This window comes from Heteronotia binoei, chromosome 5 (genome assembly GCF_032191835.1).
Source record: "Heteronotia binoei isolate CCM8104 ecotype False Entrance Well chromosome 5, APGP_CSIRO_Hbin_v1, whole genome shotgun sequence".
Taxonomy (NCBI): domain Eukaryota; kingdom Metazoa; phylum Chordata; class Lepidosauria; order Squamata; family Gekkonidae; genus Heteronotia; species Heteronotia binoei.
This window is the reverse complement of record NC_083227.1, coordinates 5,455,272-5,482,732: the sequence shown is the minus strand read 5'-3', so window position 1 is coordinate 5,482,732 and position 27,461 is coordinate 5,455,272. Positions and strand designations below refer to the sequence as shown.

The following is a 27,461-nucleotide window of genomic DNA, read 5'->3' as shown; positions in this document are numbered from 1 at the left end:
TGTGCTGGGCTTATTATGGGATAGCCAATCTTTTAAATGAAGCCTGATGAGAACATCCTGCAGAATTAGCCACTCGGGTTTAACTGAGCAAACTTTCTGAAAGACTGGGCCCTTCCAGTTCAGTGAAACATTCAAGGCCAGATTTCAGATCGTGTGTCGAAAGAAGAAAACGTTGACTTCTTAGAGATGATGATTTCATTTAAACTGAAGCATGCTCTTTTATTAGTTAAAGATTGGATGAAAAGGTGAAAGTTAATATATATAAAAATTTTTTGCCACTGTGTGACACAGAGTGTGTGACTGGATGGGCCATTGGCCTGATCTAACATCGCTTCTCTTATGTTCTTAATCCTACAAGTAACAGAAAAATGCGAAACATAAAAATCCGATCTACAAACATTCCTCAGACTTCGCTAAATACATAAGTATTACAGTTCTCTAAGATTTCTGCAAGTTGGGGGGAGGGTTGTATTGTGTGTTTGTGTGTGTGTGTGTCTGCCCCAGGAAGTTATGGCAACCTTTGGTGACTGCCCCTTACTGGGAGCCTGGAGGATATTCAGAGAGGTGGCTGAATAAAGTCCACCCCTATCTTCCCGACTGCTGGTATTTCAAGGAGGTCTCCCGCCCAAGTACTAACTAGAATCGACTCCGCTTAGCTTCCGAGATCTGACTAGATCAGGCTTGTTTCAGGTCAGGGCAGGAAATCAGTTTCTAAGTTGGTAGGCACAATGCAAAGGGCAGCACACCTGATCTGCTCATCCAACAGAAGGTCTTTTCTGACGGGAAGCCACCAGTAGAACGGCTGATTAGATCTCCCCTATGTCGCTTTTGATAAGAGGTTGCAGAGGAAGAGAAATAAAACTTTTGGACTTGAAGATGCAATTGTCTCCAGACCCCTCACCATCTTTGTCGCCCTCCTCTGGACCCGTTCCAGCTTGTCTATATCCTTCTTAAAACGTGGTTCCAGAGGGTTCCAGAGGAGATCCAGGTAACTACAGGCCAGTCAGTCTGACTTCAATACCAGGAAAGTTGGTAGAAAACATTATCAAGGACAGAATGAGTAGACACATTGATGAACATGAGTTATTGAGGAAGACTCAGCATGGGTTCTGTAAGGGAAGATCTTGCCTCACTAACCTGTTAAATATTTTTGAGGGGGTGAACAGACATGTGGACAAAGGAGACCCGATAGATGTTGTTTACCTTGACTTCCAGGAAGCTTTTGATAAAGTTCCTCATCAAAGGCTTCTTAGTAAGCTCGAGAGTCGTGGAGTAAAAGTACAGATCCTCTTGTGGATCAAAAACTGGCTGAGTAATAGGAAGCAGAGAGTGAGTATAAATGGGCAGTCTTCGCAGTGGAGGACGGTAAGCAGTGGAGTGCCACAGGGCTCAGTACTGGGTCCCATGCTCTTTAACTTGTTCATAAATGATTTGGAGTTGAGAGTAAGCAGTGAAGTGGCCAAGTTTGCGGATGACACTAAATTGTTCAGGGTGGTAAGAACCAGAGAGGATTGTGAGGAACTCCAAAGGGATCTGTTGAGGCTGGGTGAGTGGGCGTCAACGTGGCAGATGAGGTTCAATGTGGCCAAGTGCAAAGTAATGCACATTGGGGCCAAGAATCCCAGCTGCAAATACAAGTTGATGGGGTGTGAACTGGCAGAGACTGACCAAGAGAGAGATCTTGGGGTCGTGGTAGATAACTCACTGAAAATGTCAAGACAGTGTGTGTTTGCAATAAAAAAAGGCCAACGCCATACTGGGTATTATTAGAAAGGGAATTGAAAACAAATCAGCCAGTATCATAATGCCCCTGTATAAATCGATGGTGCAGTCTCATTTGGAATACTGTGTGTAATTCTGGTCACCGCACCTCAAAAAGGATATTATAGCATTGGAAAAAGTGCAGAAAAGGGCAATTAGAATGATTACAGTTTTGGAAGACTTTCGCTATGAAGAAAGGTTAAAACGCTTGGGGCTCTTTAGCTTGGAGAAACGTCGACTGCGGGGTGACATGATAGAGGTTTACAAGATTATGCATGGGATGGAGAAGGTAGAGAAAGAAGTACTTTTCTCCCTTTCTCACAATCCAAGAACTCGTGGACATTCAATGAAATTGCTGAGCAGTCAGGTTAGAACGGATAAAAGGAGGTACTTTTTCACCAAAAGGGTGATTAACATGTGGAATTCACTGCCACAGGAGGTGGTGGCGGGTACAAGTATAGCCAGCTTCAAGAGGGGGTTAGATAAAAATATGGAGCAGAGGTCCATCAGAGGCTATTAGCCACAGTGTATGTGTGTGTGTGTGTGTGTGTGTGTGCGTATATATATCTACACACACACACACATTTTTGGCCACTCTGTGATACAGAGTGTTGGACTGGATGGGCCATTGGCCTGATCCAAAATGGCTTCTCTTATGTTCTTATGTGGTGCCCAAAAGTAAACGTAATACTCCAGGCAAGTAAAATACTCCACAGCAGAGTAAACCGATACCATCACATCGCGTGTTCTGGACATTATACTTCTATTGATACAGCCTAAAATTGCATTTGCCTTTTTAGCCACCGCATCACACTGTTGACTCATGTTCAGCATATGATCCACTAAGATCCCTAGATCCTTTTCGCACATACTACTGCTAAGACAAGTCTCCACCAACCTATAACCATGCATTGGATTTTTCCTACCTAAGTGCAGAACTTCACATTTATCTCTGTTAAAATTCATTTTAGTGATTTTAGCCCAGTTTTCCAGCCTGTCAAGGTCATCCTGTATCCTATTTCTGTCTTCTTCTGTGTTTGCAACCCCTCCCGATTTAGTATCATCTGCAAATTTAATAAGCATTCCCTCTATTCCTTCTTCCAAATAATTGATAAAGATGTTGAACAAAACAGGTCCCAGGACAGATCCTTGAGGCACTCCACTTGTCATTCCTCTCCAAGAGGATGAGGAACCATTCACAAGCACAATTTGGGTGCGATCTGTCAACCAGTTACAGATCCACCTAACGGTAGCAGGATCCAAGCCACATTTTACCAACTTGTCAACAAGGATAGCATGTGGAACTTTAGCAAAAGCCTTATTGAAATCAAGATAAATGACGTCTACAGCATTCCCCTGATCCAGCAAGGTAGTCCTTTCTCAAAAAAAAAAAAGATATCAGGTTAGTCTGACATGACTTGTTCTTGAGAAAACCATGCTGGCTCTTAGTAATCACATCCATTCTTCTAAATGTTCCAGGAGCGACTGTTTGATGATTTGTTCTAAAACTTTTCCAGGTATAGACGTCAAGCTGATGGATCGGTAGTTACCCGGATCCTCTTTTTTCCCCTTCTTGAAGATGGGGACAACATTCGCCCGCCTCCAATCTTCCGGCACCTCTCCTGTTCTCCAAGAATTCTCAAAAATAATAGCCAGAGGCTCAGAAATTACATCCGCAAGCTCTTTTAGAACCCTTGGATGCAATTCATCTGGCCCTGAGGACTTAGTTTCATTTAAAGAAACGAGGTGTTTATGCTGATCCTGCAGCATATGACGTCCTGCTTTGCAGAGGCTGCCAAGCTATTCGGCCTAGAAGTTAGTCTGAAGAAGACAGAAGTTCTCCACCAGCCTGCACCCCAGGAAGATTATCACCCTCCCTGCATCACTGTGGGTAAATCAGTTCTGAAGACAGTCCAGCAGTTCAGCTACCTGGGGTGCATCATCTCCTCAGATGCCAAGATCGACAAGGAGATTGACAACAGGCTGGCAAAGGCAAATTGTGCATTTGGCCGACTGCACAAAAGAGTGTGGAGCAACAAGCATCTGAAAAAAGGCACAAAGATCAATGTTTACAAAGCGGTTGTGATGACAACCCTCATCTACGGCTCCAAATCGTGGGTTTTAAACCGTCATCACCTGCGACTCCTTGAGCGCTTTCATCAGCGCTGCCTTCGCACCATCCTCAACATCCACTGGAGTGACTTTGTGACCAACACTGAAGTCCTCAAGAGGGCGGAGGTTACAAGCATCGAAGCACTGCTGTTGAAGACGCAGCTGCGCCGGGCAGGGCATATTTCTAGGATGGAAAACCACCGCCTTCCCAAGATTGCCCTGTATGGCGAACTTTCCACCGGCCATCGAAATAGAGGGGCACCAAAGAAGAGGTACAAGGACTCCTTGAAGAAATCCCTTGGCATCAACCATCACCAGTGGTCTGACCTAGCCTCAGATCGCAAAGCATGGAGGCACACCATCCACCAGGCTGTCTCTTCCTTTGAGAACGCACGCATAGCTGGTCTTGAGGACAAAAGGAGATTGAGGAAGAATCGCACTGCTACAGCACCAACCCCAAATCAGACTTTTCCCTGCAGCCACTGTGGCCGGATCTGCCTGTCCCGCATTGGTCTTGTCAGCCACCAGCGAGCCTGCAGCAGACGTGGACTACTGCACCCTTCTTAAATCTTCATTTGTGAAGTCAAGCCGAGAGAGAGAGAGAGGTTGGATCTTCATACCCTCCTTAAATGTTCCTTTTTTTGCCATGTTGAGTACCGTTTCCCTCAGAAGAGAAGACTGAGGAAAAGTAGGAAGTGAGCAGTTCCGCCCTGTTTCATTACCTGTTACAATTTCACTTTCTTGCCCTCACAATGGGCCTACCGTGTCCTTGCTCTTTTTCTGACTCTGAACATAAGAAAAGAACTCTTTCTGGTTGTTTTTAGCATCTTTGGCAAGCCTAAGCTCATACTCCGCTTTAGCTTTCCTGACTTCTTCTCCCCTAAGTGAATTCTTCAATGGGAAGTAAGGATGCTACGGTGACCAGATTTTCCCCACACGCCATGGATTTGTAGTTTCTCCAGTCTGTGAATTTGTTTCTGGCCCCTGTCCCTGGACCCACATCAACTAATGGGGAGGAGGGCGGGAGGCAAAGCACACTGCACAGTTTAGGCCAACCCTGCCTTGGGAGAAAGCCGTCTGCTGCAGGAGCTGGAGCTGGCCACATCCACCTGCAGTCATGCAGGCTGCAAGGACTGGGAGGGTGGCCAGCAGCACGTGCTCTGCATGCATGTGCGTGCAGTAGCCGCATTTCCAGCAGCCAGCCTCTCTTTGGCAGCCCCTGGGACAAGCGACCCCGTGGCCCCTGTAAATACAGCCCTGATGGCCAGTAAAATCTGCACACTGAAGCTTTTCCCACCCTCCAAGCATTTATATGGTTTCTCCTCTGTGTGAATTTTCAAAGGGACACTGAGGTGTGAACTACAGCTGAAGCCATACCCACAATCTAGGCATTTATAGGGTTCCTCCCCTGTGTGACTTCTTCGGTGGGAACTTAGACTGGACCCGTCAGTGAAGTTTTCCACAACTCCGGGCATTTCTATGTTCTTTTCCTCCATGTGAATTTTCTGATGAATCCTAAGCGTGACCTGTGACTGAAGCCATTCCTGACATTTGTAAGGTTTCTCCCCTATGTGAATCTTTTAGTGGAAAGCATGGAGATTATTGCAAAAGAAGTTTTTTTCCTACACTCTGGACATTTTTATTTCTTCCCCACTGTATGTCTCCATTGGTGGGAAATAAAATGTGTACTCTGACTGAATCTTTTCCCACACTGCAGGCATTTGTATGGTTTCTCCCCTGTGTGCATTCTTCCATGGCAAGTAAGAGCAGTTCTGTAACGAAAGCTTTGCCCGCAATCCAGGCATTTATATGGTTTCGCCCCAGTGTGAATTCTCTGATGAACGCCAAGTTGTGATCTCCGACTGAAGCTTCTCCCACACTCAAGACATTTGTATGGTTTCTCCCCTGTGTGAATTCTTTGATGTGAAATAAGACTGATTAAACCTTGACTCCCCCAATAATAATAATAAAAATTATGCTTCCCTAGTGGAACAAACCTGGGGTCTGATAGGGTTGCCAACCTGGGGGGGGGGGGTGAAGTTCTTACAGAATTACAACCGACCTCCAGCAGACACACATGAGCCCCCCCCCCCCCCCCGGGGGACGGGATATATCAGGAGGAAAGAGTGTTTGTGTATCATACATAAAAGTTACAGGAATGTCTATGAATGTAGGGTTTGAAACAAAAAGGTGAGGCTTTTCGGTCAACAGCAAACCACTAGGCAAAGAGTAACAGGTCAGGGTGACATTCGATCATAAATCCCGTTTTGTTCTGTGAAGAATTGTACTTGGGAAGGGTTGCTTGACCAGGCAGGAATGTGCGTGAAGGAGCAGGTCAGACATCTGCAAGGGGATTTTAAGAACTTTGTGCACAACAGAGAAACATTTCATCCAGGGTTGCCAACTGCTTGGGAGCAGAAAAATGTGCTGTTCCTTTAACAGAAGTATTATATCAGGGGTGGCCAATGGTAGCTCTCCAGATGTTTTTTGCCTACAACTCCCATCAGCCCCAGCCATTGGCCATGCTGGCTGGGGCTGATGGGAGTTGTAGGCAAAAAACATCTGGAGAGCTACCTGTCAAGTCTGATGTTTCAATAACGAGACCTTTTTAATAAAAAGTTTCTAGTTTATTGTAACATGTTGTTAGGCTATTGAAGTAGATTGAAAGACTGGCATGTACAGAATCAAGGCAAGCATTTAAGGTATACATCAAAGGGATTCTTGAGGGAGGGGTACTCTATGCAGGGCACATTCACACATGGATGTTACTTTTTCGGCCTCAGGCCTGGCCAGCCTTGGCAGTCTTCTTGGCACCAGTCCCCCCCCCACGCTCTCCTGAGAAGGCACTATTATCTTGTTCCCATATTCCCATTTCAAAGCAGTACTACATAACAAAGGGGAGGGGAGGGAGGGAGCGATCAAGCTAGCAGCATCGGTATACAATGTGGTTTTTACCCAGGATTCCCTTCCTGAACCAAAGATGCATCTAGTAAGAATTATAGCAGACTTGACACTACCGTTGGCCACCCCTGTATTATGGGATGTCAACCTGTCAGACACCCATTTCCACACACTGGGAAAGTGGCGGAGGGATTTTTCCCCTTGAAACCTCTTAGAGCCCTAATGCAGATAGCTTTCCAAGTGAAGCAAGATAGAAAGCGAGAAGGAAAATGAAAAAAATTCTCCCTCTGTTCCCTAAAGGCAGAATCTCCGAGGAGGGATTCAAGGGGGAGTTTGGAAGACAGAGGCTGGAGATAACCCTGGTCTCAACGGTCATTTCTAGCTCATGAAGTTGGGCGGGGGGGGGGGGGGTTCAGACTTAGAGGAGGGAAGTCTTACTCCTCCTTCCTGATTCTCTGGGAGAAGCTGTGGGTGGGTGGGGAACACAACCACGATTTGCACAACGTTCACCATCAAAGCCACAGATACTGGACAATTTATCTGACCCCCTAAGAACTCACTGAATTGTTGGGTTAGCGTGTAGAACCTTCTCCTTTCAACCCAAATTAACCCTACTGCCAGAACCTTTTGGGCTTCAAAGTGGCGAATCCACAAAAACCTCACAGCAGGCTGGACTGGGGTTCAGAAAGGCCTCTCCAGAACTGCTTGTCAGATAAAATTTTTGTGAATTAAGGATGCCGGCTGCTGTATTTGGTTTCTACCAACAGAAGAGACGTGGTAGATATCAGTTACCCTCAGGATTTGGGAAAGAAATTATTTCTGCCAGTTTTGTAGATGTCAGTTTAAAAACGGGCAGATTACCTGAAGAAGTGAGTTTCACAGAAGAAAATGGCCACTGAAAAGGCCCTTCTTTGTGTTCCCTTCTTTGTGAACCTCCAGCATTTGGGTGTGCAAAGAACGGCCTCCTCAGAATCAGCTATAAGAAAGTTTTACCCTCATATGGATTCTCTGAGGGAACGTGGAAGTCGGATCTGTGCCTCAGGCTCTTGCCACGGCGGAGCATTTCTGAAGTCCCTCCTGTTAACTTTTGTTGTCTCCTGGTTAAGCCTCTTGCCTGTGAGAGGGGATCTTCTGAATTTCTCTCTGGGAAAGAACCCTCAGGAGAAAAGAGAACACTGGACACCAAGTTCACAATTTTATGAACATTTATTAATACAGGATCTTTAACAAAGATTTCCTCTCTTTAGTCACATCCAGACTTCTCAAACCCATCCTTTGCTCCATATTTTTATCCAATCCCCTCTTGAAGCTGGCTATGCTTGTAGCCACCGCCACCTCCTGTAGCAGTGAATTCCACATGTTAATCACCCTTTGGGTGAATAAGTACTTCCTTCTATCCGTTTTGACCTGACTGCTCAGCAATTTCATTGACTTCTCAGCAATTTCATCCTTTTTGAGGTGTGGTGACCAGAACTATACACAGTATTCCAAATGTGACCTCACAATCGATTTATACAGGGGCATTATGATACTGGCTGATTTGTTTTCAATTCCCTTCCTAATAATTCCCAGCATGGCGTTGACCTTTTTTATTGCAATCGCACACTGTCTTGACGTTTTCAGTGAGTTATCTACCATGACCCCAAGAGCTCTCTCTTGGTCAGTCTCTGCCAGTTCACACCCCATCAACTTGTATTTGTAGCTGGGATTTTTGGCCCCAATGTGCATTACTTTGCACTTGGCCACACTGAACCTCATCTGCCACATTGACGCCCACTCACCCAGCCTCAAGAGATCCCTTTGGAGTTCCTCACAATCCTCTCTGGTTCTCACCACCCTGAAAATTTAGTGTCATCTGCAAACTTGGCCACTTCACTGCTCACTCCCAACTCCAAATCATTACTCCCAACTCCAAATCATCTCATCTTGGCTTCCACTGGGTTTCCCCTCTACTTTTAGACACTTTTTGGTGTGTCTGCCCTCCTCTTCTGTCCAACCGGAATCTTTCCAGCCCTCTTGAATTCCTACCAACCTTTTTTTTGGAAAAAAAGTTCATCAATAATTGGGATTTGTGTGAGACCTCCACGCATGTGCCCTGTTCATGCATCTTTGTCAAGGACTCCTTGTCTGGCCATTCTCTTGACTTATTCCAGGAATCTTTTCCAAAACTTGACTTCTCTCAACACCATCTCCTGACATGCATTTTAGATCCAGGCATCCAATGAGTCCACATTAGCTTCTACAGAGCCAGTTTGATGTAGTGGTTAAGTGCATGGACTCTAATCTGGGAAAACCTCCTTCTGCAGCTGGTGGGATGGCCTTGGGTCATCCATAGCTATTGCAGGAGTTGCTCTAGAAAGGGCAGCTGCTGTGAGAGCCCTCTCAGCCCCACCCACCTCACAGGGTGTCTGTTGTGGAGGAGGAAGGGAAAGGAGATTGTGAGCCACTCTGAGTCTCTGATTCAGAGAGAAAGGCAGGGTATAAATCTGCAGTTCTTTTTCTGCCCCACTCCCTAGCTATCTACCATGGCCCAGCCTGTACTATGCAGGCCATAAAAGATGGGGTGGTCTCTAGCTAATGGTTTTCTATCCCCAAAGCACAATAGAGATCTCTCTCATTTCTAGCAGCATAGAATTCACTGAACTGTAAGCGCAGTTCAAAATGTTACTAAACTGCAAGCGTATACTAGAAGCATCAGTATAAAATGGCATTAAATTCTTCAGCCTAGTTCCTATTACTGATAAAATATTTCACTATGAATACCACATGATAAGCCTCCTTTCTAGCAGCAATGTGAGTTCACTGAAATCTAATTGTGCTTCTGTAGGCCTTCACATGTGCTTCTATAGAGCTGATGTCCAGTTGGGTAGATTTTCAAGTTAACAAAAACTCCCTTTCAAAGTTCATTTCTAAAATAAGCCAGGAATAGTCAATTGCCTATTATCCAATCAGGCTCTTCTGGTAGCGCTGATTTCTCTTCCACAGTCCTCTTATATGAGCACCACCTGCCAGGAGTATATAAAAATCTTTTAAGTACATTTTTATATTCCCCAAATTCAGACTTCTCTTCTCAATTAATCTCACCAAAAGATTCTGGCAACAATGCTTGTTTTTTACATATCTGGCAGTGATTACCACAGACAAAGCTGTGATCATTAATTACTAACCACAAAGTTCATATTTCAAGGTCTCGCCAAGAGGTCTTGGATCCTAGAGAAAGTCCCTTACTCCAGGGATGAGAACTGAACCAGGCAACATCTGTCCCAGCTGCATCCAGCTGTTAATTCTGCCAACGTGGAGGGTCACCATGACACAACACTGCTTTCCTCTGTGTTCTTGTCTCAGCACAGAGACAGGCTTTTCTGTCTCTTCAGGTAGAAAAGGCCTAGAGTGAGGCCTCACAATGAAGTCAAAACAATTCAGGCCTTTCAGATGTCTAACACTCCCTTGTGTGGAATTCTCCGAGCTAAAGGAGATGTGAGCTGATCTTAGATCTACTTCAGCTGACAGAGCACTGATTTATTCTTCCTGGGATCTATCTGAGGGCTTCAGACACGTCTAAGGTTCCTTCTGTAGGCTGAGTATTTGCAACATTTTTTCTTGGTTAGGGTAAGATGTCCACGTAGATTAAAGCTTTATACAAGAGTTTATACTGCTTTGATGGTTTTCATAGTCTGTGGTTGTTTTTTACTTGTGAAATAAGTGAAGTGCTCTTTTCCCAGCCTAAGGAGCTACATGGTTTCTCCTCGTGTCAGTTCTCAGGTGTTTTCAAAAAGTGCTACTCCAACTTCATCCCTTTGCACACTCTAAAGACTCAAAAGTTTTCTCCCCAGTGTGGGTTCTCTGATGCCTTTGAAGAGTACCACGGCAACTGAATCTCTTTCCACACTCTGTGCATTCAAAAGGTTTGCCTCCTGTGTGGGTTCTCTGATGCTGTTGAAGACTGACACTCTGACTGAATCTCTTCCACACGCTGAGCATGCAAAAGGTTTCTCTCCTGTGTAGGTTCTCTGATGTTTTTGAAGAGTGCCACTGTGACTGAATCTCTTTCCACACTCTGAGCATGCAAAAGGTTTCTCCCTTATGTGGGTTCTCTGATGCTTTTGAAGATGGCTGCTGCGACTGAATCTCTTTCCACATTCGGATCATGCAAAAGGTTTCTCTCCTGTGTGGGTTCTCTGATGCTTTTGAAGAGTGCTACTGTAACTGAATCTCTTTCCACACTCTGTGCATTCAAAAGGTTTGCCTCCTGTGTGGGTTCTCTGATGCTGTTGAAGACTGACACTCTGACTGAATCTCTTCCACACGCTGAGCATGCAAAAGGTTTCTCTCCTGTGTAGGTTCTCTGATGTTTTTGAAGAGTGCCACTGTGACTTAATCTCTTTCCACACTCTGAGCATGCAAAAGGTTTCTCCCCTATGTGGGTTCTCTGATGCTTTTGAAGATTGCTGCTGCGACTGAATCTCTTTCCACATTCGGATCATTCAAAAGGTTTCTCTCCTGTGTGGGTTCTCTGATGCTTTTGAAGAGTACTACTGTAACTGAATCTCTTTCCACATTCTGAGCATTCAAAAGGTTTCTCTCCTGTGTGGGTCCTCTGATGCAATTCAACGCTGCCAATCCGACTGAATCTCTTTCCACACTCTGTGCATGCAAAAGGTTTCTCCCCTGTGTGGGTTCTCTGATGGGTTTGAAGATTGCTGCTGTGACTGAATCTCTTTCCACATTCTGAGCATTCAAAAGGTTTCTCTCCTGTGTGGGACCTCTGATGCAATTGAAGGCTGCCAATCTGACTGAATCTCTTTCCACACTCTGTGCATACAAAAGGTTTCTCTCCTGTGTGGGTTCTCTGATGGATTTGAAGATTGCTGCTGCGACTGAATCTCTTTCCACATTCTGAGCATTCAAAAGGTTTCTCTCCTGTGTGAGTTCTCTGATGCTTTTGAAGAGCGCTACTGTAACTGAATCTCTTTCCACATTCTGAGCATTCAAAAGGTTTCTCTCCTGTGTGGGTCCTCTGATGCAATTGAACGCTGCCAATCCGACTGAATCTCTTTCCACACTCTGTGCATGCAAAAGGTTTCTCCCCTGTGTGGGTTCTCTGATGGGTTTGAAGATTGCTGCTGTGACTGAATCTCTTTCCACATTCTGAGCATTCAAAAGGTTTCTCTCCTGTGTGGGTTCTCTGATGCTTTTGAAGAGCGCTACTGTAACTGAATCTCTTTCCACATTCTGAGCATTCAAAAGGTTTCTCTCCTGTGTGGGTTCTCTGATGCTTTTGAAGATGGTCACTCTGATTGAATCTCTTTCCACACTCTGTGCATTCAAAAGGTTTCTCCCCTGTGTGGGTTCTCTGATGCTTTTGAAGATGGCCACTCCGACTGAATCTCTTTCCGCACACTGAGCATGCAAAAGGTTTCTCCCCTGTGTGAGTTCTTTGGTGGATTTTAAGACGGCCACTCTGACTGAATCTCTTTCCACATGCTGAGCATGCAAAAGGTTTCTCTCCTGTGTGGGTTCTCTGATGCTGTTGAAAACTGTCACTCCAACTGAATTTCTTTCCACACTCTGTGCATCTGATGTCCTTTCCATACTTAATGAACTGACTCATCTCCATTCTATTGTGCTTGGGAAAATGTTCATTACGCTTTCTTCCATTTCTCTTCTTAACAAAATGGCTGTCCTTCGTTCTCTTGGGTCTGCCTTGATTCCTTACATTTCCTTTCGAGTCTTTATTAATAACTTCATCTGGCAAACGCAGCTGTAGTTCCTCACCCTCCTCATTCATCTGATCATCCTTTGCTGGAAAAAAAATGGAAGCATTAGTACCTGGGAGGGCAGGTAAGGGCCATCTGTGTGACAGACCCTTGGCCTCGTTACGCTTGACTAACCTTAACCAACCCCCACCTTTCTCCAGAAACTTCCGGATGTAAGGATATCTTTCAAGAGCCACAGCTGAGCTCTTTCCCATAAGGAGCTGCTGACCTTTCAAATTCCAGGCCCCAGAAGGCCTCCTTCCCACCTTGTCAAGTGGGGTTTATAATTCTACCAAACTAAGAGTTGTTTAAAAATGACGCAGAAAAGTCCCATGGGCGTTTCTTGCTTGTTGTCTTGAAATAACCATGAAGGATACGGACTTTCTACCAGCTCACTTGAGAAGGGAATGCTCTCTTGAGATCCTCCTGAGGGACAAAAAGATCTATTGTCCATCCCTGGACCAAAGGAGGCTAGATTGCGTTCGATGCGAGCTAGGGCCTTCTCTGTGGCAGCACCAGAATTGTGGAATGCACTCACAGAGGCCATAAGGGCCCTGAGGGATCTCTCTACTTTCCGCAGGGCCTGTAAGACCGAATTGTTCCGACAGGCCTTTGATATCTAACCGGGAGAGAACTGCCACCCGACATCATATAGAGTACTCAGTGATCACAATCAAAAAAGAAGAACTGGCTTATATTGTAGAGATACACCACCACAAAATGGTTTGTAAAATTTTAAATTGTAATTATGCTTTATTGCTTTTTATTGGTTTTAGCTTGTGAATATGAATGTTGTCAGCCGCCCTGAGTCCGCTTGCTGAGAGGGCGGGATAGAAATTTAAAGTAAATAAATAAAACTCTCCAGCCTTTCTTTAGATGTGAGCCTGTTGTCTGTCTCCACCATAGGCTCTGTGGTAGAATTGTGGATTAATGAAGCCTCGGCCATTTATGTATGTTGAATAAATGTCAGCAAAAGGAGAGCCAGTTTGGTGTAGTGGTGAATTGTGCAGACTCTTATCTGGGAGAACCGGGTTTGATCCCCCACTCCTTCACTTGCACCTGCTGGAATGGCCTTGGGTCAGCCATAGTTCTCTTATCTGGGAGAACTGGGTTGTATTCCCCACTCCTCCACCTGCAGCTGCTGGAATGGCCTTTCGTCAGCCATAGCTCTCTTATCTGGGAGAACCGGGTTGGATTCCCCACTCTCCACTTGCAGCTGCTGGAATGGCTTTAGGTCAGCCATAGCTCTCTTATCTGGGAGAACCGGGTTTGATTCCTCACTCCTCCACTTGCACCTGTTGAATAGCTTTGGGTCAGCCAGAGATCTCTTATCTGGGAGAACCGGGTTTGATTCCCCACTCCTTCACTTGCAGCTGCTGGAATGGCCTTGGGTCAGCCATAGATCTCTTATCTGGGAGAACCGGGTTGTATTCCCCACTCCTCCACTTGCAACTGCTGGAATGGCCTTGCGTCAGCCATAGCTCTCTTATCTGGGAGAACTGGGTTTGATTCCCCACTCCTTCACTTGCAGCTGCTGGAATGGCCTTGCGTCAGCCATAGCTTTCTTTGCAAAAGAAAGTATAGCTATTGTCAACGTTCCATTGTACGGTTCTCAAGAGAATTCTCTTTTCTGACTTTGGTTAAGCAGCGGACGCTGCGTTTAAGTTCTATGCTCCGACCTTTTTTGGAGGGACGGTGGCTCAGTGATAGAGCATCTGCTTGGTAAGCAGAAGGTCCCAGTTTCAATCCCCGGCATCTCCATCTCAAAAGGCTCCAGGCAAGTAGGTGTGAAAAACCTCAGCTTGAGACCCTGGAGAGCCGCTGCCAGTCTGAGTAGACAATACTGACTTTGATGGACCGCGGGTCTGATTCAGTATAAGGCAGCTTCATATGTTCATATGTTATTTTGCTGAAAGTTCAATAAAATACATTAGGGCCTGCTTATGTCTTCTTCTCTTCCTACCAAAACTTGGCTCTAGCCAGATCCCATCCAGGAGTAAACTCAAGCGAGGCAGTACTCCAAGTAAAAGCCTGCTGACCTGGTAACAATTTTTTTCTGCAGAGACAGACAATGACCATTCTTATAGGGGAAGGACAGAACCCAAGCAAGAATAAAAGAATAACTTACCCCACATTTCCCCACTTCCCTTCCAAAAAGCTGCCTTCTCAACATACCTGGCTTCCTTCTATCTTTCTCACCCATCCCAGACCCCTCCAAGGCCACAACACACGCAGCAAACTTTTTGCACCCTTTGCATTTCTCCCCACAACGGGCCTTATTCCAAGTAAAAGAATAAAAGGTCAAAATCAAAGCACACAATCCCAACCAGTGTATGGGGGGATCGATCATTTCCAGATCACAGCCAGCGGCTGTTGTTTGCAACCCCATCTGTGGGAAGGGAGTGTTGTAAAAGCAGGCAACAAAGAAATGAGGATCTGGACCAGGGGTCGGGAACGTTGGCTCTCCAGTCGTTTTTTTGCCTACGACTCCCATCAGCCCCAGCCATTGGCCATGCTGGCTGGGGCTGGTGGGAGTTGTATGGAAAAAACATCTGGAGAGCCAACATTCCTGACCCCTGATCTGGACCCTTCTGGAGTCTTTCTGAGGGCCTCTCATCCCACCTTTACCTCAGTCCAGGACCCCTTCTCTAGCTTGGGTGCCAACTACACCACCAGGCAACGTTGCCTTTGGGCAAGGAACGCGACAGGGAGTCAAAACAGCATATTGCTATTCAGTGTTTTGATTCATGCCTCATCACAATGGCAGCAATTCACACCTTTCGCGCCTAGAAAAGACCCTTACCCAGAGACGCCACATTCCTATAGATCTCCAGCATGACTTCCATGTACAGAGCTCTTTGTCCCGGATCCAGCAGGGCCCACTCTGCCTCCGTGAAAGAGACGGACACCTCCTCAAACAAAAAGGGACCCTGGAAGAAAAAGCAGATCCCCTCCTCATCAGAGGTCAGGCCAGGCAGAGATTGCACACTGGACGGGAGTAGCCTGGAAGGGTACAGGATGTAAGGCTGGGGGGAATGGCATGCAGACCCTCTCTTGCCTGGAAACCTTACAGAAACTGCAGGAGCAAAAGCCCCACTGAGAAAAGAGGAGGGATCCAGACTGTCCCCTGTTCAGTTCCCTCACCTGGACTGTAGACGCAGCAGCCGTTTCCACACTTCTGAAAAGACAACGATTCAACAGCATCTCTTCACTGCCTGCGAGACAAAGGAGGAATGAGGAGTGTTTTCAGGGACTTGCTATTCCATGGGCTTGTTTGTAGAAAGAATGGATGTGATTACTAAGAGCCAGCATGGTTTTCTCAAGAACAAGTCATGTCAGACTAACCTGATCTCTTTTTCTGAGAAAGTGACTACCTTGCTGGATCAGGGGAATGCTGTAGACTTCGTTTCTCTTGATTTCACTAAGGCTTTTGATAAAGTTCCACATACTATCTTGTTGACAAGTTGGTAAATGGCTGAGAGGTGATATGATCACCCTCTTAAAGGACTTGAAGGGCTGTCCTATAGAGGATGGTGCGGAATTGTTTTCTGTGGCCCCGGAAGGTAGGACCAGAACCAATGGGTTGAAATTAAATCAAAAGAGTTTCTGGCTCAACATTAGGAAGAACTTCCTGACCATTAGAGCAGTTCCTCAGTGGAACAGGCTTCCTCCTTGAGAGGTGGTGGGCTCTCCTTCCTTGGAGGTTTTTAAACACAGGCTAGATGGCCATCCAACAGCAATGAAGATCCTGTGAATTTAGCGGGGAGGTGTTTGTGAGTTTCCTGCATTGTGCAGGGGTTTGGACTAGATGACCCTAGAGGTCCCTTCCAACTCCAGGATTCTATGATTCTACCTTGCTTTGTGCGACCCCTTCCCAGAGATGTGATGCTCTCTCTACACTCACCTAATTTTTAATGAAAAATGAGCTGTGTTTCTTGAAACTTTATGCTAAAATAAAACCTGTTAGTCTTAACGGTGCTACTGGACTCTTTACACATTTTAAAATACTTTATACTAAATTCTGGGACCTGAAAGCCTCAAGCATTACAAAGGCTGCTGATGCTCTGCCCTGGTAAGACCTCACCTGGAGTATTGTGTTCAGTTTGGGGCACCACATTTTAAGAAGGATATAGACAAGCTGGAACGGGTCCAGAGGAGGGTGACGAAGATGGTGAGGGATCGGAGACCAAGTCCTATGAGGAAAGGCTGAAGGAACTGGGAATGTTTCGCCTGGAGAGGAGGCGGCTGAGAGGTGATAAGATCACCATCTTCAAGGATTTTAAGGGCTGTCCTATAGAGGAGGGTGTGGAATTGTTTTCTGTGGCCCTGGAAGGTAGGACCAGAACTAATGGGTTGAAATTAAATCAAAAGAGTTTCTGTCTCAACACTAGGAAGAACTTCCTGACCATTAGAGCAGTTCCTCAGTGGAACAGGCTTCCTCCTCGGGAGGTGGTGGGCTCTCCTTCCTTGGGGTTTTTGAAACAGAGGCTAGAGGGCCATCTGACAGCAATGAAGATCCTGTGGATTTTAAGGGAGGTATTTGTGAGTTGCTTGCATTGTGCAGGGGGGTGCGTTGCCTTCGCACCATCCTCAACATCCACTGGAGTGTCTTTGTGACCAACACTGAAGTTCTCAAGCGGGCGGAGGTTACCAGCATCGAGGCACTGCTGTTGAAGACGCAGCTGCGCTGGGCAGGGCATATTTCTAGGATGGAAAACACCGCCTTCGCAAGATTGCCCTGTATGGCGAACTCTCCATCGGCCATCGAAATAGAGGGGCACCAAAGAAGAGGTACAAGGACTCCTTGAAGAAATCCCTTGGCACCTGTCGCATCAACCATCACCAGTGGTCTGACCTAGCCTCAGATCGCAAAGCATGGAGGCACACCATCCACCAGGCTGTCTCTTCTTTTGAGAACGCACGCATAGCTGGTCTTGAGGACAAAAGGAGATTGAGGAAGAATCACACTGCTACAGCACCAACCCTAAATCAGACTTTTCCCTGCAGCCACTGTGGCCGGACCTGCCTGTCCCGCATTGGTCTTGTCAGCCACCAGCGAGCCTGCAGCAGACGTGGACTATTGCACCCTTCTTAAATCTTCGTTCGCGAAGCCAAGCTGAGAGAGAGAGAGAGAGAGAGAGAGCAGGGGTTGGACTAGATGACCCTGGAGGTCCCTTCCAACTCTTGGATTATATGTATTTCAGAGGGGGTGAAAATGACGTGGTGTGACACATCACTGTTCCATTGGTCCACAAGTGACTTGAGATAGGAGGGGCTGAGAGAGCTCTGACAGAAACCGCTCTTGAGAGAACAGCTCCTGAGAGGTGCCAGTTCACACCCTGCTATTCCTCTTCCAGCATCCTGTTTCCCACAGCGGCCTACGAGATGCCCCATAAGCACAGGTACAGAAGCCAAATCCTCCCATCCTTATTGGCCCCCCAAAGTGTTTTTCAGAGCTCTGGTGTCCCAGAAGGAGGAGGAGGGTGAGACCGGAATATTTTAATTACTGTAAGAACTGCCTTCCATGAGCGAGGAATAAATGGAACAACTAAGATGCCTGAGTCGTGGAAAGAGGCGTTAATCTCATTATTACATAAAGAAGGGACTGACCCAGTTGACATTAAAAACTATAGACCGATTTTTTTTGTTAAATGCTGACTATAAAATTTTTGCAACTATACTAACGAATAGACTTAAAAAAATTATTCCAAATATTATACATGAAGATCAGTCGGGTTTTATACCTGGAAGAGTAATGAGGCAAAATTTAAGAGTGCTTATGAATATTTTAGAATACTACAAAGAACATCCGGATAAGCAGTTTGCGGCAATCACATTAGATGCGGAAAAAGCCTTCGATAATGTTAATTGGAGTTTCATCTTTAAAACTTTGACATCAATTGGCTGTGGAGAAAATGTTGTAAAATTGGTTAAGTCAATTTATACAAGTCAAAAAGCGAGAATTAACGTCAACGGATCCCTGACAGACTTAATAAAAATCGGGCAAGGTACTAGGCCAGGATGCCCGTTGTCTCCTACTCTCTTTGTGTTAGCATTGGAACCGTTATTACAAATGATTAGAGAAGATCCGGAGATTAAAGGTGTGAAGATCAAGAGAGAAATTTATAAAACACAAGCCTTTGCCGATGATATATTAGTTACTTTGGAAGATCCAAACTGTTCAATCGGAAAGCTGATGAAGTGTTTAAAACAGTAGGGTGAAGTGGCAGGCTTCAAGGTTAATTACCAAAAAACAAAGTTTCTATCCAAAAATATGACGAAAGAACAAATATCTGAACTGGAAGTTAAATCAGGATTTCATTATGAAAAAAAGTAAAATATTTAGGTATAAACGTAACGACAGAATTGAAAACTTTGGGAAGAGATAATTATGAAAAAATACTAAAAGAGATTAAAGCAGACTTAGAACGGTGGGGTGACTTGCAGATCTCCTTATTGGGGAGAATTGCAACAGTTAAAATGAATGTGCTCCCGAGAGTACTGTTCTTGTTTCAAATGATACCGATTATACTTCCTAAAAAAATGTTTAAGCAACTAAATAAAATCGTGGCAAGATTTATTTGGCAAAACAAAAAACCCAGGATCAAGTTGAAAGTTCTACAAGATAATGAAGAGAGGGCTGGGTTTGCCCTACCAGATTGGCAAATCTATCACAAAGCATGTGTCTTGACCTGGGCTAAGGATTGGCTGTTATTAGGAAACAAAAGACTTTTAATACTGGAAGGAGCTGATTTGGTAAAAGGGTGGCACTCATATATGTGGTATGAGGATCCAACAAAAGGAAGTATTTTCTTCAGACACGAAGTAAGAAAATTGTTGTTTAAGACATGGTCTGAAGTTAAAAAACAAGTGTATAGGTATACTCCTAAATGGCTTTCTCCCGTTGAAGCATCGGTACATCCTAATCTTTTTAGCTGGGGAAATAACTATACTTATGAGTGCCTACTAAATGCCAAACATGAATTGAATATTGATGGAAATACCAGTATGGATTGGTGGCTTAAAATGCAAGTTAAATCAAGGTACAAAATGGACAAGGGGATAGGATTCTCTAAAAAATTGAATGAATTCGACCGTATTATATTGGAAACAGATCGGAAACTTATCTCAAAAATTTATAATTGGCTGTTGGATTTGAAAATGCAGGATGAAAGTGTTAAAGAAAATTGGGTTAAATGGATGCAGGATTTTGGCTATACTATTGAACTAAGTGAATGGGAGAAAATATGGAAGGAGAATCTGAAATTGACAAGATCCTCCCAGTTTAAAGAAAATTTATATTAAATGGCCCACCGATGGTATTTTACCCCGGAAAAGCTTTCCAGAGCCTTTCCGAATACTTCTGATAAATGTTGGAAATGTGGCAAAGTGAAAGGTTCTTTATTCCATATGTGGTGGAATTGTGATCTAGCCAAAAAATATTGGGTACAAGTATCGCTTTGGTGCCAAAAGATATTAAAATTGAGAATCCCCCATGTACCAGAACTATATTTATTAAATATATGTAAAGCCTCCTTACCTAAAACAATGAAAAAGTTATTACTCCACATTATTACTATAGCAAGGATTTTATACACTAAATATTGGAAAATGTCCCAAATACCGACTAAAAGGGAATTCATGTTTAAACTGCTCGACGCAGCAGAAATGGATATGCTAACTTACAGGTTGAAAGATGGTAATGTAGAAGAGTGCAAGAAAACTTGGTATCCGATGTATGTATGGGCTAAACAATTGGGATTTGAATGGATAGAATAACGTTATTTGTATTAGTTTCAGTAAATTCGCTCCATTAGATAATGTATATAGGTTTAATAATGTTTCTTTTTCTTTTTGCTGTTTATTTGTTGTTTTTGTTGTTTCTGTTGTTTATTTGTTGTTTATTTGTTCTCTTGTCTTTTGATGTTGTTAATAAAATTTTTAAACCATGAAAAAAAAAAGAACTGCCTTCCATGAACTTGTCTAATCCCCTTTGAGAGGAATCACAATTAATGGACAATGAGTGCCACAGATTCTGTGCTGTATGAAAAGGTGTTTAAATTCAACACACACCCACACACACACCCCGCCACAACTCTCTATGCAACAAATTCACTGAGTGCCCCAATGATATCTAGGCACAAAAAGTCTTTACCACGGGAAAGACCATCTTGGACACGCTCCACAGCCTGCGCCTTCTGCCCTTGCTCCAAAGAAGCTCCTTCCGCCTCAGGGAATGTAGCTTCTTTCTTCCTGTATGGGGCCCACATCTGAAACAGCAGCAAGGGAAGGGGGGTAAGAGATGGAATGGAAAAGCCACCAAGGAATGGATCGTGCCCCACTCCCCCACTCTGCACCCTTCTCTCAGCAGACCTGGAGAGTTACTTGGAGGGATCAGAAGTCCTCTAGAAAAAGAGGCTGCTAAAAGAGGGTATAAACATTCCCATTTGGATGATTAACGCTTGAACAAATATCTCTCAGGGACGTCTTAGGACAAGGCCAGATATAATTCCTTGAATTAGACAAACAGGAGAGAATCCCCTCACCTGTCCTGCCTGCCTCTTCTCCTCTGCCTGACTCAGGAGGAGACCTTCGGCCAGGGCCACCGCCTGGGAACTGGTCTCCGGCCCACATCCTCTGACCCAGCCCTGCATTTCCTGGGGCAGGAGAGTCAGGAACTGCTCCAGGATCACCTGGTCCAGGATCTGCTTCTTGGTGTGCCTCTCCGGCTTCAGCCACTGGCTGCAAAGTCCATGGAGCTGGCTGCAAACCTCTCGAGGCCCATCGGACTCGTGGTAGAGGAACTGCTGGAACTGTTGACAATGCACATCTGAGGTCACGGTGTCTTTAGGTGGAATCTCTGTCCCAGCCCTTTCCCAGAATTCAACACCATTCCCAGCGTGGAGGAGAAAGGGGCCTTTGCTTGCCCTCTTGCCAGTTCCAGGTCCTTCTGGGTCCTGCTCTTCCATCTCCTGCCCCTTCTATTGAGTCGCTTCCATCTGTGAAAAGATCCCTTTGTTCACTTGCCGTGAAGAGAGGCTGCTCTCTGGGGGGAAGGAGAGACACAGATAGCAAGCATGTCATAAGGGGAAAGGAGAAAAAGAATTGCAGATTTATACCCCGCCCTTCTCTCTGAATCACAGAGCGGCTCACAATCTCCATTCAGCACGAAGGAGTCATCCCATCTGGTCTAACCACGAAAAGGTGAGTTTTGTGCCTCAATCAGGGCCCTTGTCAGATTCCCATAGGGTTGCCAATCCCCAGGAGGGGGCAGGGGATCCCCCAGTTTGGAGGCCCTCCCCCCGCTTCAGGGTCATCAGGAATCAGGGGTGGGGGTGGGAAGAGGGAAATATCTGCTGGGAATTCTATTATTCCGTATGGAGACTTATTCCCATAGGAAATAATGGAGAATCGATCTGCAGGTATCTGAGACTCTGGGGGGGGGGCTGTTTTGTGAGGTAGAGGCACCAAATTTTCCGTATAGCATCCAGTGCCTCTTCCCAAAATACCCCCCAAGTTTCAAAATAATTGGACCAGGGGGTCCAATTCTATGAGCCTCAAAAGAAGGTGCCCCTCTCCTTCGTTATTTCCTAGGGAAGGAAGGCGTTTAAAAAGGTGCTCTGTCCCTTTAAATGTAATGGCCAGAACTCCCTTTGGAATTCAGCTGTGCTTGTCACCACCTTGTTTCTGGCTCCACCCCCAATGTCTCCTGGCTCCACCCCCAAAGTCCCCAGATATGTCTTGACTTGGACATGGCAACTCTAGATTCCCACCCTCTCCCAAATGGCCAGGAACTTTACAGGAGTTGGAAGCCCTGCCTGGGAATGATCCTCCCCCCCCCCCCGCCTCCCTCCCACAATCTCAAAGCCCCCAGGCCTTCCTTCTTCTGAGGAGACCTTCCTAAGGGTTTCTCCCTATGCATTGCAGCCCCCCCCAGAAGGAGGAGCCAGAGGGGACCCGCCCCCCAAGCCAGCCGACCAGAGAGCAGGACTGGATCAACATTTTTTTTGAGGGGGGGGGCAAACTTAAAAAATGGTGCCCCCTTTTGGGCCATTCTATCTTATGGTCCCATAGAACACAACGGACTCCATACCCAATTTGAACCCCGCCGGATTCAATTCGGGCTCTACTCGAGAGCAAGAGTCGAGACCTCCAAAGGCGGGGGTGGGGGGACTCTCCTGCCTTGATAGAGGTTTACAAGATTATGCGTGGGATGGAGAAAGTAGAGAAAGAAGTCCTTTTCTCCCTTTCTCACAATACGAAAACGCGTGGGCATTCGATGAAACTGCTGACTAGTTGGGTTAGAACAGATAAAAGGAAGCCCTTCTTCACCCAAAGGCTGATGAACACGTGGAATTCACTGCCACAGGAAGTGGTGGCAGCTACAATCATAGACAGCTTCAAGAGGGGATTGGAAAAGCTTATGGAGCAGAGGTTCATCAGGGAGGGACTGTGACTCAGTGTTAGAGCATCTGCTTGGGAAGCAGAAGGTCCCAGGTTCAATCCCTGGCATCTCCAAAAAAGGGTCCAGGCAAATATGTGTGAAAAACCTCAGCTTGAGACCCTGGAGAGCCGCTGCCAGTCTGAGGAGACAATACTGACATTGATGGACCGAGGGTCTGATTCAGTATAAGGCAGCTTCATATGTTCATATGTGATGCTTTGTATTCTTGGTGTTTTGGGGGGGGGGCAAAGTGGAAGGGCTTTTAGCCCCACTTGTGAACCTCCTGAAGGCACTTGCGATTTTTTTGGCCACTGTTGACAAAGGGTGTTGGACTGGATGGGCCATTGGCCTGATCCAGCATGGCTTCTCTTATGTTCTTATGTGACACAGAGTGTTGGACTGGATGGGCCACTGGCCTGATCCAACAGGGCTTCTCTTATGTTCTTATGTGACACAGAGTGTTGGACTGGATAAGCCACTGGCCTGATCCAACAGGGCTTCTCTTATGTTCTTATGTGACACAGAGTGTTGGACTGGAGGGGCCACTGGCCTGATCCAACAGGGCTTCTCTTATGTTCTTATGTGACACAGAGTGTTGGACGGGATGGGCCACTGGCCTGATCCAACAGGGCTTCTCTTATGTTCTTATGTGACACAGAGTGTTGGACTGAATGGGCCACTGGCCTGATCCAACAGGGCTTCTCTTATGTTCTTATGTGACTCAGAGTGTTGGACTGGATGGGCCACTGTCCTGATCCAACAGGGCTTCTCTTATGTTCTTATGTGACACAGAGTGTTGGACTGGATGGGCCATTGGCCTGATCCAACAGGGCTTCTCTTATGTTCTTATGTGACACAGAGTGTTGGACTGGATGGGCCACTGGCCTGATCCAGCATGGCTTCTCTTATGTTCTTATGTGACACAGAGTGTTGGACTGGATAAGCCACTGGCCTGATCCAACAGGGCTTCTCTTATGTTCTTATGTGACACAGAGTGTTGGACTGGAGGGGCCACTGGCCTGATCCAACAGGGCTTCTCTTATGTTCTTATGTGACACAGAGTGTTGGACTGAATGGGCCACTGGCCTGATCCAACAGGGCTTCTCTTATGTTCTTATGTGACTCAGAGTGTTGGACTGGATGGGCCACTGGCCTGATCCAACAGGGCTTCTCTTATGTTCTTATGTGACTCAGAGTGTTGGACTGGATGGGCCATTGGCCTGATCCAATATGGCTTCTCTTATGTTCTTATGTGACTCAGAGTGTTGGACTGGAGGGGCCACTGGCCTGATCCAACAGGGCTTCTCTTATGTTCTTATGTGACTCAGAGTGTTGGACTGGATGGGCCACTGGCCTGATCCAACAGGGCTTCTCTTATGTTCTTATGTGACTCAGAGTGTTGGACTGGATGGGCCACTGGCCTGATCCAACAGGGCTTCTCTTATGTTCCTATGTGACTCAGAGTGTTGGACTGGATGGGCCACTGGCCTGATCCAACAGGGCTTCTCTTATGTGACTCAGAGTGTTGGACTGGATGGGCCACTGGCCTGACCCAACAGGGCTTCTCTTATGTTCTTATGATTGACCCTTCTGGGCCCAAAGGCCTCTCCAACGAGCCGGAAGGAGCACTGCACCAGGACGACTCCAGCCTTCCCCTCCCCAGTTCATAGCCCAACTGCCCCCCTTCTGATCTCCTTTTGCAGCCTTCCACGCCCGCCCTCCCTCCCCTTCCCCCCCTGCTGCCCCAGAGACCCCCCCCCCCCAAAGCATTTCCAGCTCACCCGGTCCAGTCCTGCGGTGTGTGTGTGTGGGGGGGGGCTGACAGCAGAAGAGGCAGGGAAGGAACTGCGGGAGGGGGCACTGGGGAACCAGGACCGACCTCCCCCCGCTCCCTCTCCCGGCTGCCAGCTCTGTAGATCCACACACCCCCCCCGCCCCGTTTGCAGAAAGTGGACTTGGATTCTGGGTGCAGAAATGCAGCGGGGGGGGGGGGTGTGTGGAAGGGAAAGGCAATCTCAAGGGGGGGGGTCGCCCGGGGCAGCCTGCAAAAAAAAGCAAGAGCCCCCCCGCTCCCGTCCACAGCGAGAGCAGCCAGCTAAGGGGTGGGGGCAACAAAAGAACCCCGCCCGGACCAGAGGGGCCGCCCCTGCACGTGTGCGGAAGAAGCTGAGCCCGGGGAAGCCCCCCTCCCCTTCCCCCCCCCCCCCCGTCTTGCCCCAATCCTCCGCGCTGCTCACCTGTCCTGCTGCTGCACAGGTGCAAAGGCCGGATCCTGCCCCAGCAGCCGGGGAAAGGTGGGGAGAGGGGGGCGCTGCAGGACCCCCCCTTTTCCTCCCCCCGACCCCTGGAGGAGGCGGGGTTGACCTCCCTGGGACTTGCACGGCCTGCTGGGAAATGTAGTCCCCTGCAACCCCCCCCCCCCGCCCTTGGAGGGAGCTTCACTGCCCCAGATAGAGAGGCCCATCAATATGCTGTGGCTAAGAGCCACTGATGGACCTCTGCTCCAGATGTTTCACCGTTCCCACCTGGAAGCTTTCTATACTTGTAGCCACCACCTCCTGTGGCAGGGAATTCCACATGTTAATCACCCTTTGGGGGAAGAAGGGCTTCCTTTTATCCGTTCGAACCCGACTCCTCAGCTATTTCCGAATCCCCACGGGTTCTTGCAATGTGAGAAAGGGAGAAAAGTACCTTTCTCTTTCTAATGTATGGCCCTTTTCTGCACTTTTTCTAATACTACAATCTCTATTTTGAAATGCGGTGACCCGAATTCTACACAGTACTCCAAATGAGGCCGCACCATCGATTTATACCGGGGCATTACGATACTGGCTGATTTGTTTTCAATGCCCTTCCTAATAATCCCCAGCATAGTGTTGGCCTTGTTTGTTGCAGTCGCACACTGACTTGACATTTTCAGCGAGTTCTCTACCAGGACTCCAAGATCTCCCTCTTAGAAGCTCTCTCTCATTAAAAGCAGCAAAAAAAGGACTCTTAGCCTATCCTTTGCCAGTCTGGCTCCAGGGTATTGCATCTTCTTTCCCCCTATGAAGGAGAGCCATGCTTTTCAAGCTGAGGGCCTATTTATGGGGAGGGCTGGTTTTAATTCCCAGGGCTTTTTTGTTGAAGAAAAACCCAGGAGGAACTCATTTGCATATTAGGCCACACTCCTTAGTGGCAATCCTGCCAGAACTGCGTTTCTGTAGGTTCCTGCTTTTTGGAAAAAGCCCTCCTCCTTCACCTGCGGTAAGAGTGTTTGTGTGGCGTCTGCCCCAGTTGCATGTAGCAGGGCAAGTATTGCAGGAACATCCAAGAAACAATACAAGAGAAATTGGGATTATAAAAAATGAGCAGAACATGTGGTTGGGAGAAAGAGCTGGAACCAAGCAAAAGCATCTACATGTCACAGAAGGCTCTTGCTTATGGCAGTACAGACCACACTCCCTGTTCCCTTGACCGAAACAGCTTCCTGAAACATTTCATTGCATGAATTGCAGAGAGCCATGATAAAGGCGGCCTCTCTGGCCTCCTCGTGCAGGCTGTTCATGCAGGCTCCTCCCCCAGGCTTTGGGTACAACAAAGGACGCACATGAAGAGGCAACTGTTGATTTGGCCCATCTGAAGGGGGCCACCTGCAGAAGGCCCTGCTCAGGGGCGCCCCAGCTGTCTTCAGTGTAGCAGAGTGGGAAAGACGGTCTTGCAGGCAAGAGGGATCCAGGCTGTGCTGGGCTTATTATGGGATAGCCAATCATTTCAATTAAGCCTGATCAGAACACCCTGCAGAATTAGCCACTCGGGTTTAACTGAGCAAACTTTCTGAAAGACTGGGTCCTTCCAGTTCAGTGAAACATTCAAGGCCAGATTTCAGATCATGTGTCGAAAGAAGAAAAAGTTAACTTCTTAGAGATGACGATTTCATTTAAACTGAAACATGCTCTTTTATTAATTAAGGATTGGATGAAAAGATGAAAGTTAATCATACAAGTAACAGAAAAATGCGAATAACTAAAATCAGATCTACAAACATTCCTCAGACTAGCTAAATACACAAGCATTACAGTTCTCTAAGATTTATGCAAGTTGGGGGGAGGGTTGTATTGTGTGTTTGTGTGTGTGTGTCTGCCCCAGGAAGTCATGGCAACCTCTGGTGACTGACCTTTACTGGGAGCCTGGAGGATATTCAGAGAGGTGGCTGAATAAAGTCCACCCCCTGTCCTCCCGAGGGCTGGTATTTCAAGGATGTCTCCCGCCCAAGTACTAACTAGAATCGACTCCGCTTAGCTTCCGAGATCTGACTAGATCAGGCTTGTTTCAGGTCAGGGCAGGAAATCAGTTTTTAACGAGGTAGGCACGATGCAAAGGCCAGCACACCTGATATGCTCATCCAATAGAAGGTCTTTTCTGACGGGAAACCACCTGTAGGATGCCTGATTAGACCTCCCTTATGTCGCTTTTGATAAGAGGTTGCAGAGGAAGAGAAATAAAAC

At 46.6% G+C, this 27,461-nt stretch overlaps 2 protein-coding genes across 2 annotated transcripts; both read right to left on the bottom strand.

Annotated features, from left to right (window-relative positions):
* Positions 1-11,151: 11,151 nt before the first annotated feature.
* Positions 11,152-15,376, bottom strand: LOC132571582 (zinc finger protein OZF-like). Its single transcript, XM_060238379.1, has 2 exons — positions 15,334-15,376; positions 11,152-12,576 (listed from the first exon to the last, which is right to left on the bottom strand). Exons 1-2 carry the CDS (start codon positions 15,374-15,376, stop codon positions 11,255-11,257), a joined length of 1,365 nt encoding a protein of 454 aa, XP_060094362.1. The 3' UTR covers positions 11,152-11,254.
* Positions 15,377-20,371: 4,995 nt separating this feature from the next.
* On the bottom strand, positions 20,372-25,278 carry LOC132572144 (zinc finger protein 232-like). The gene is made up of 3 exons (XM_060238947.1): positions 25,212-25,278; positions 21,077-21,576; positions 20,372-20,800 (listed from the first exon to the last, which is right to left on the bottom strand). Exons 2-3 carry the CDS (start codon positions 21,497-21,499, stop codon positions 20,630-20,632), a joined length of 594 nt encoding a protein of 197 aa, XP_060094930.1. The 5' UTR covers positions 21,500-21,576; positions 25,212-25,278; the 3' UTR covers positions 20,372-20,629.
* Between the last annotated feature and the right edge of the window lie 2,183 nt (positions 25,279-27,461).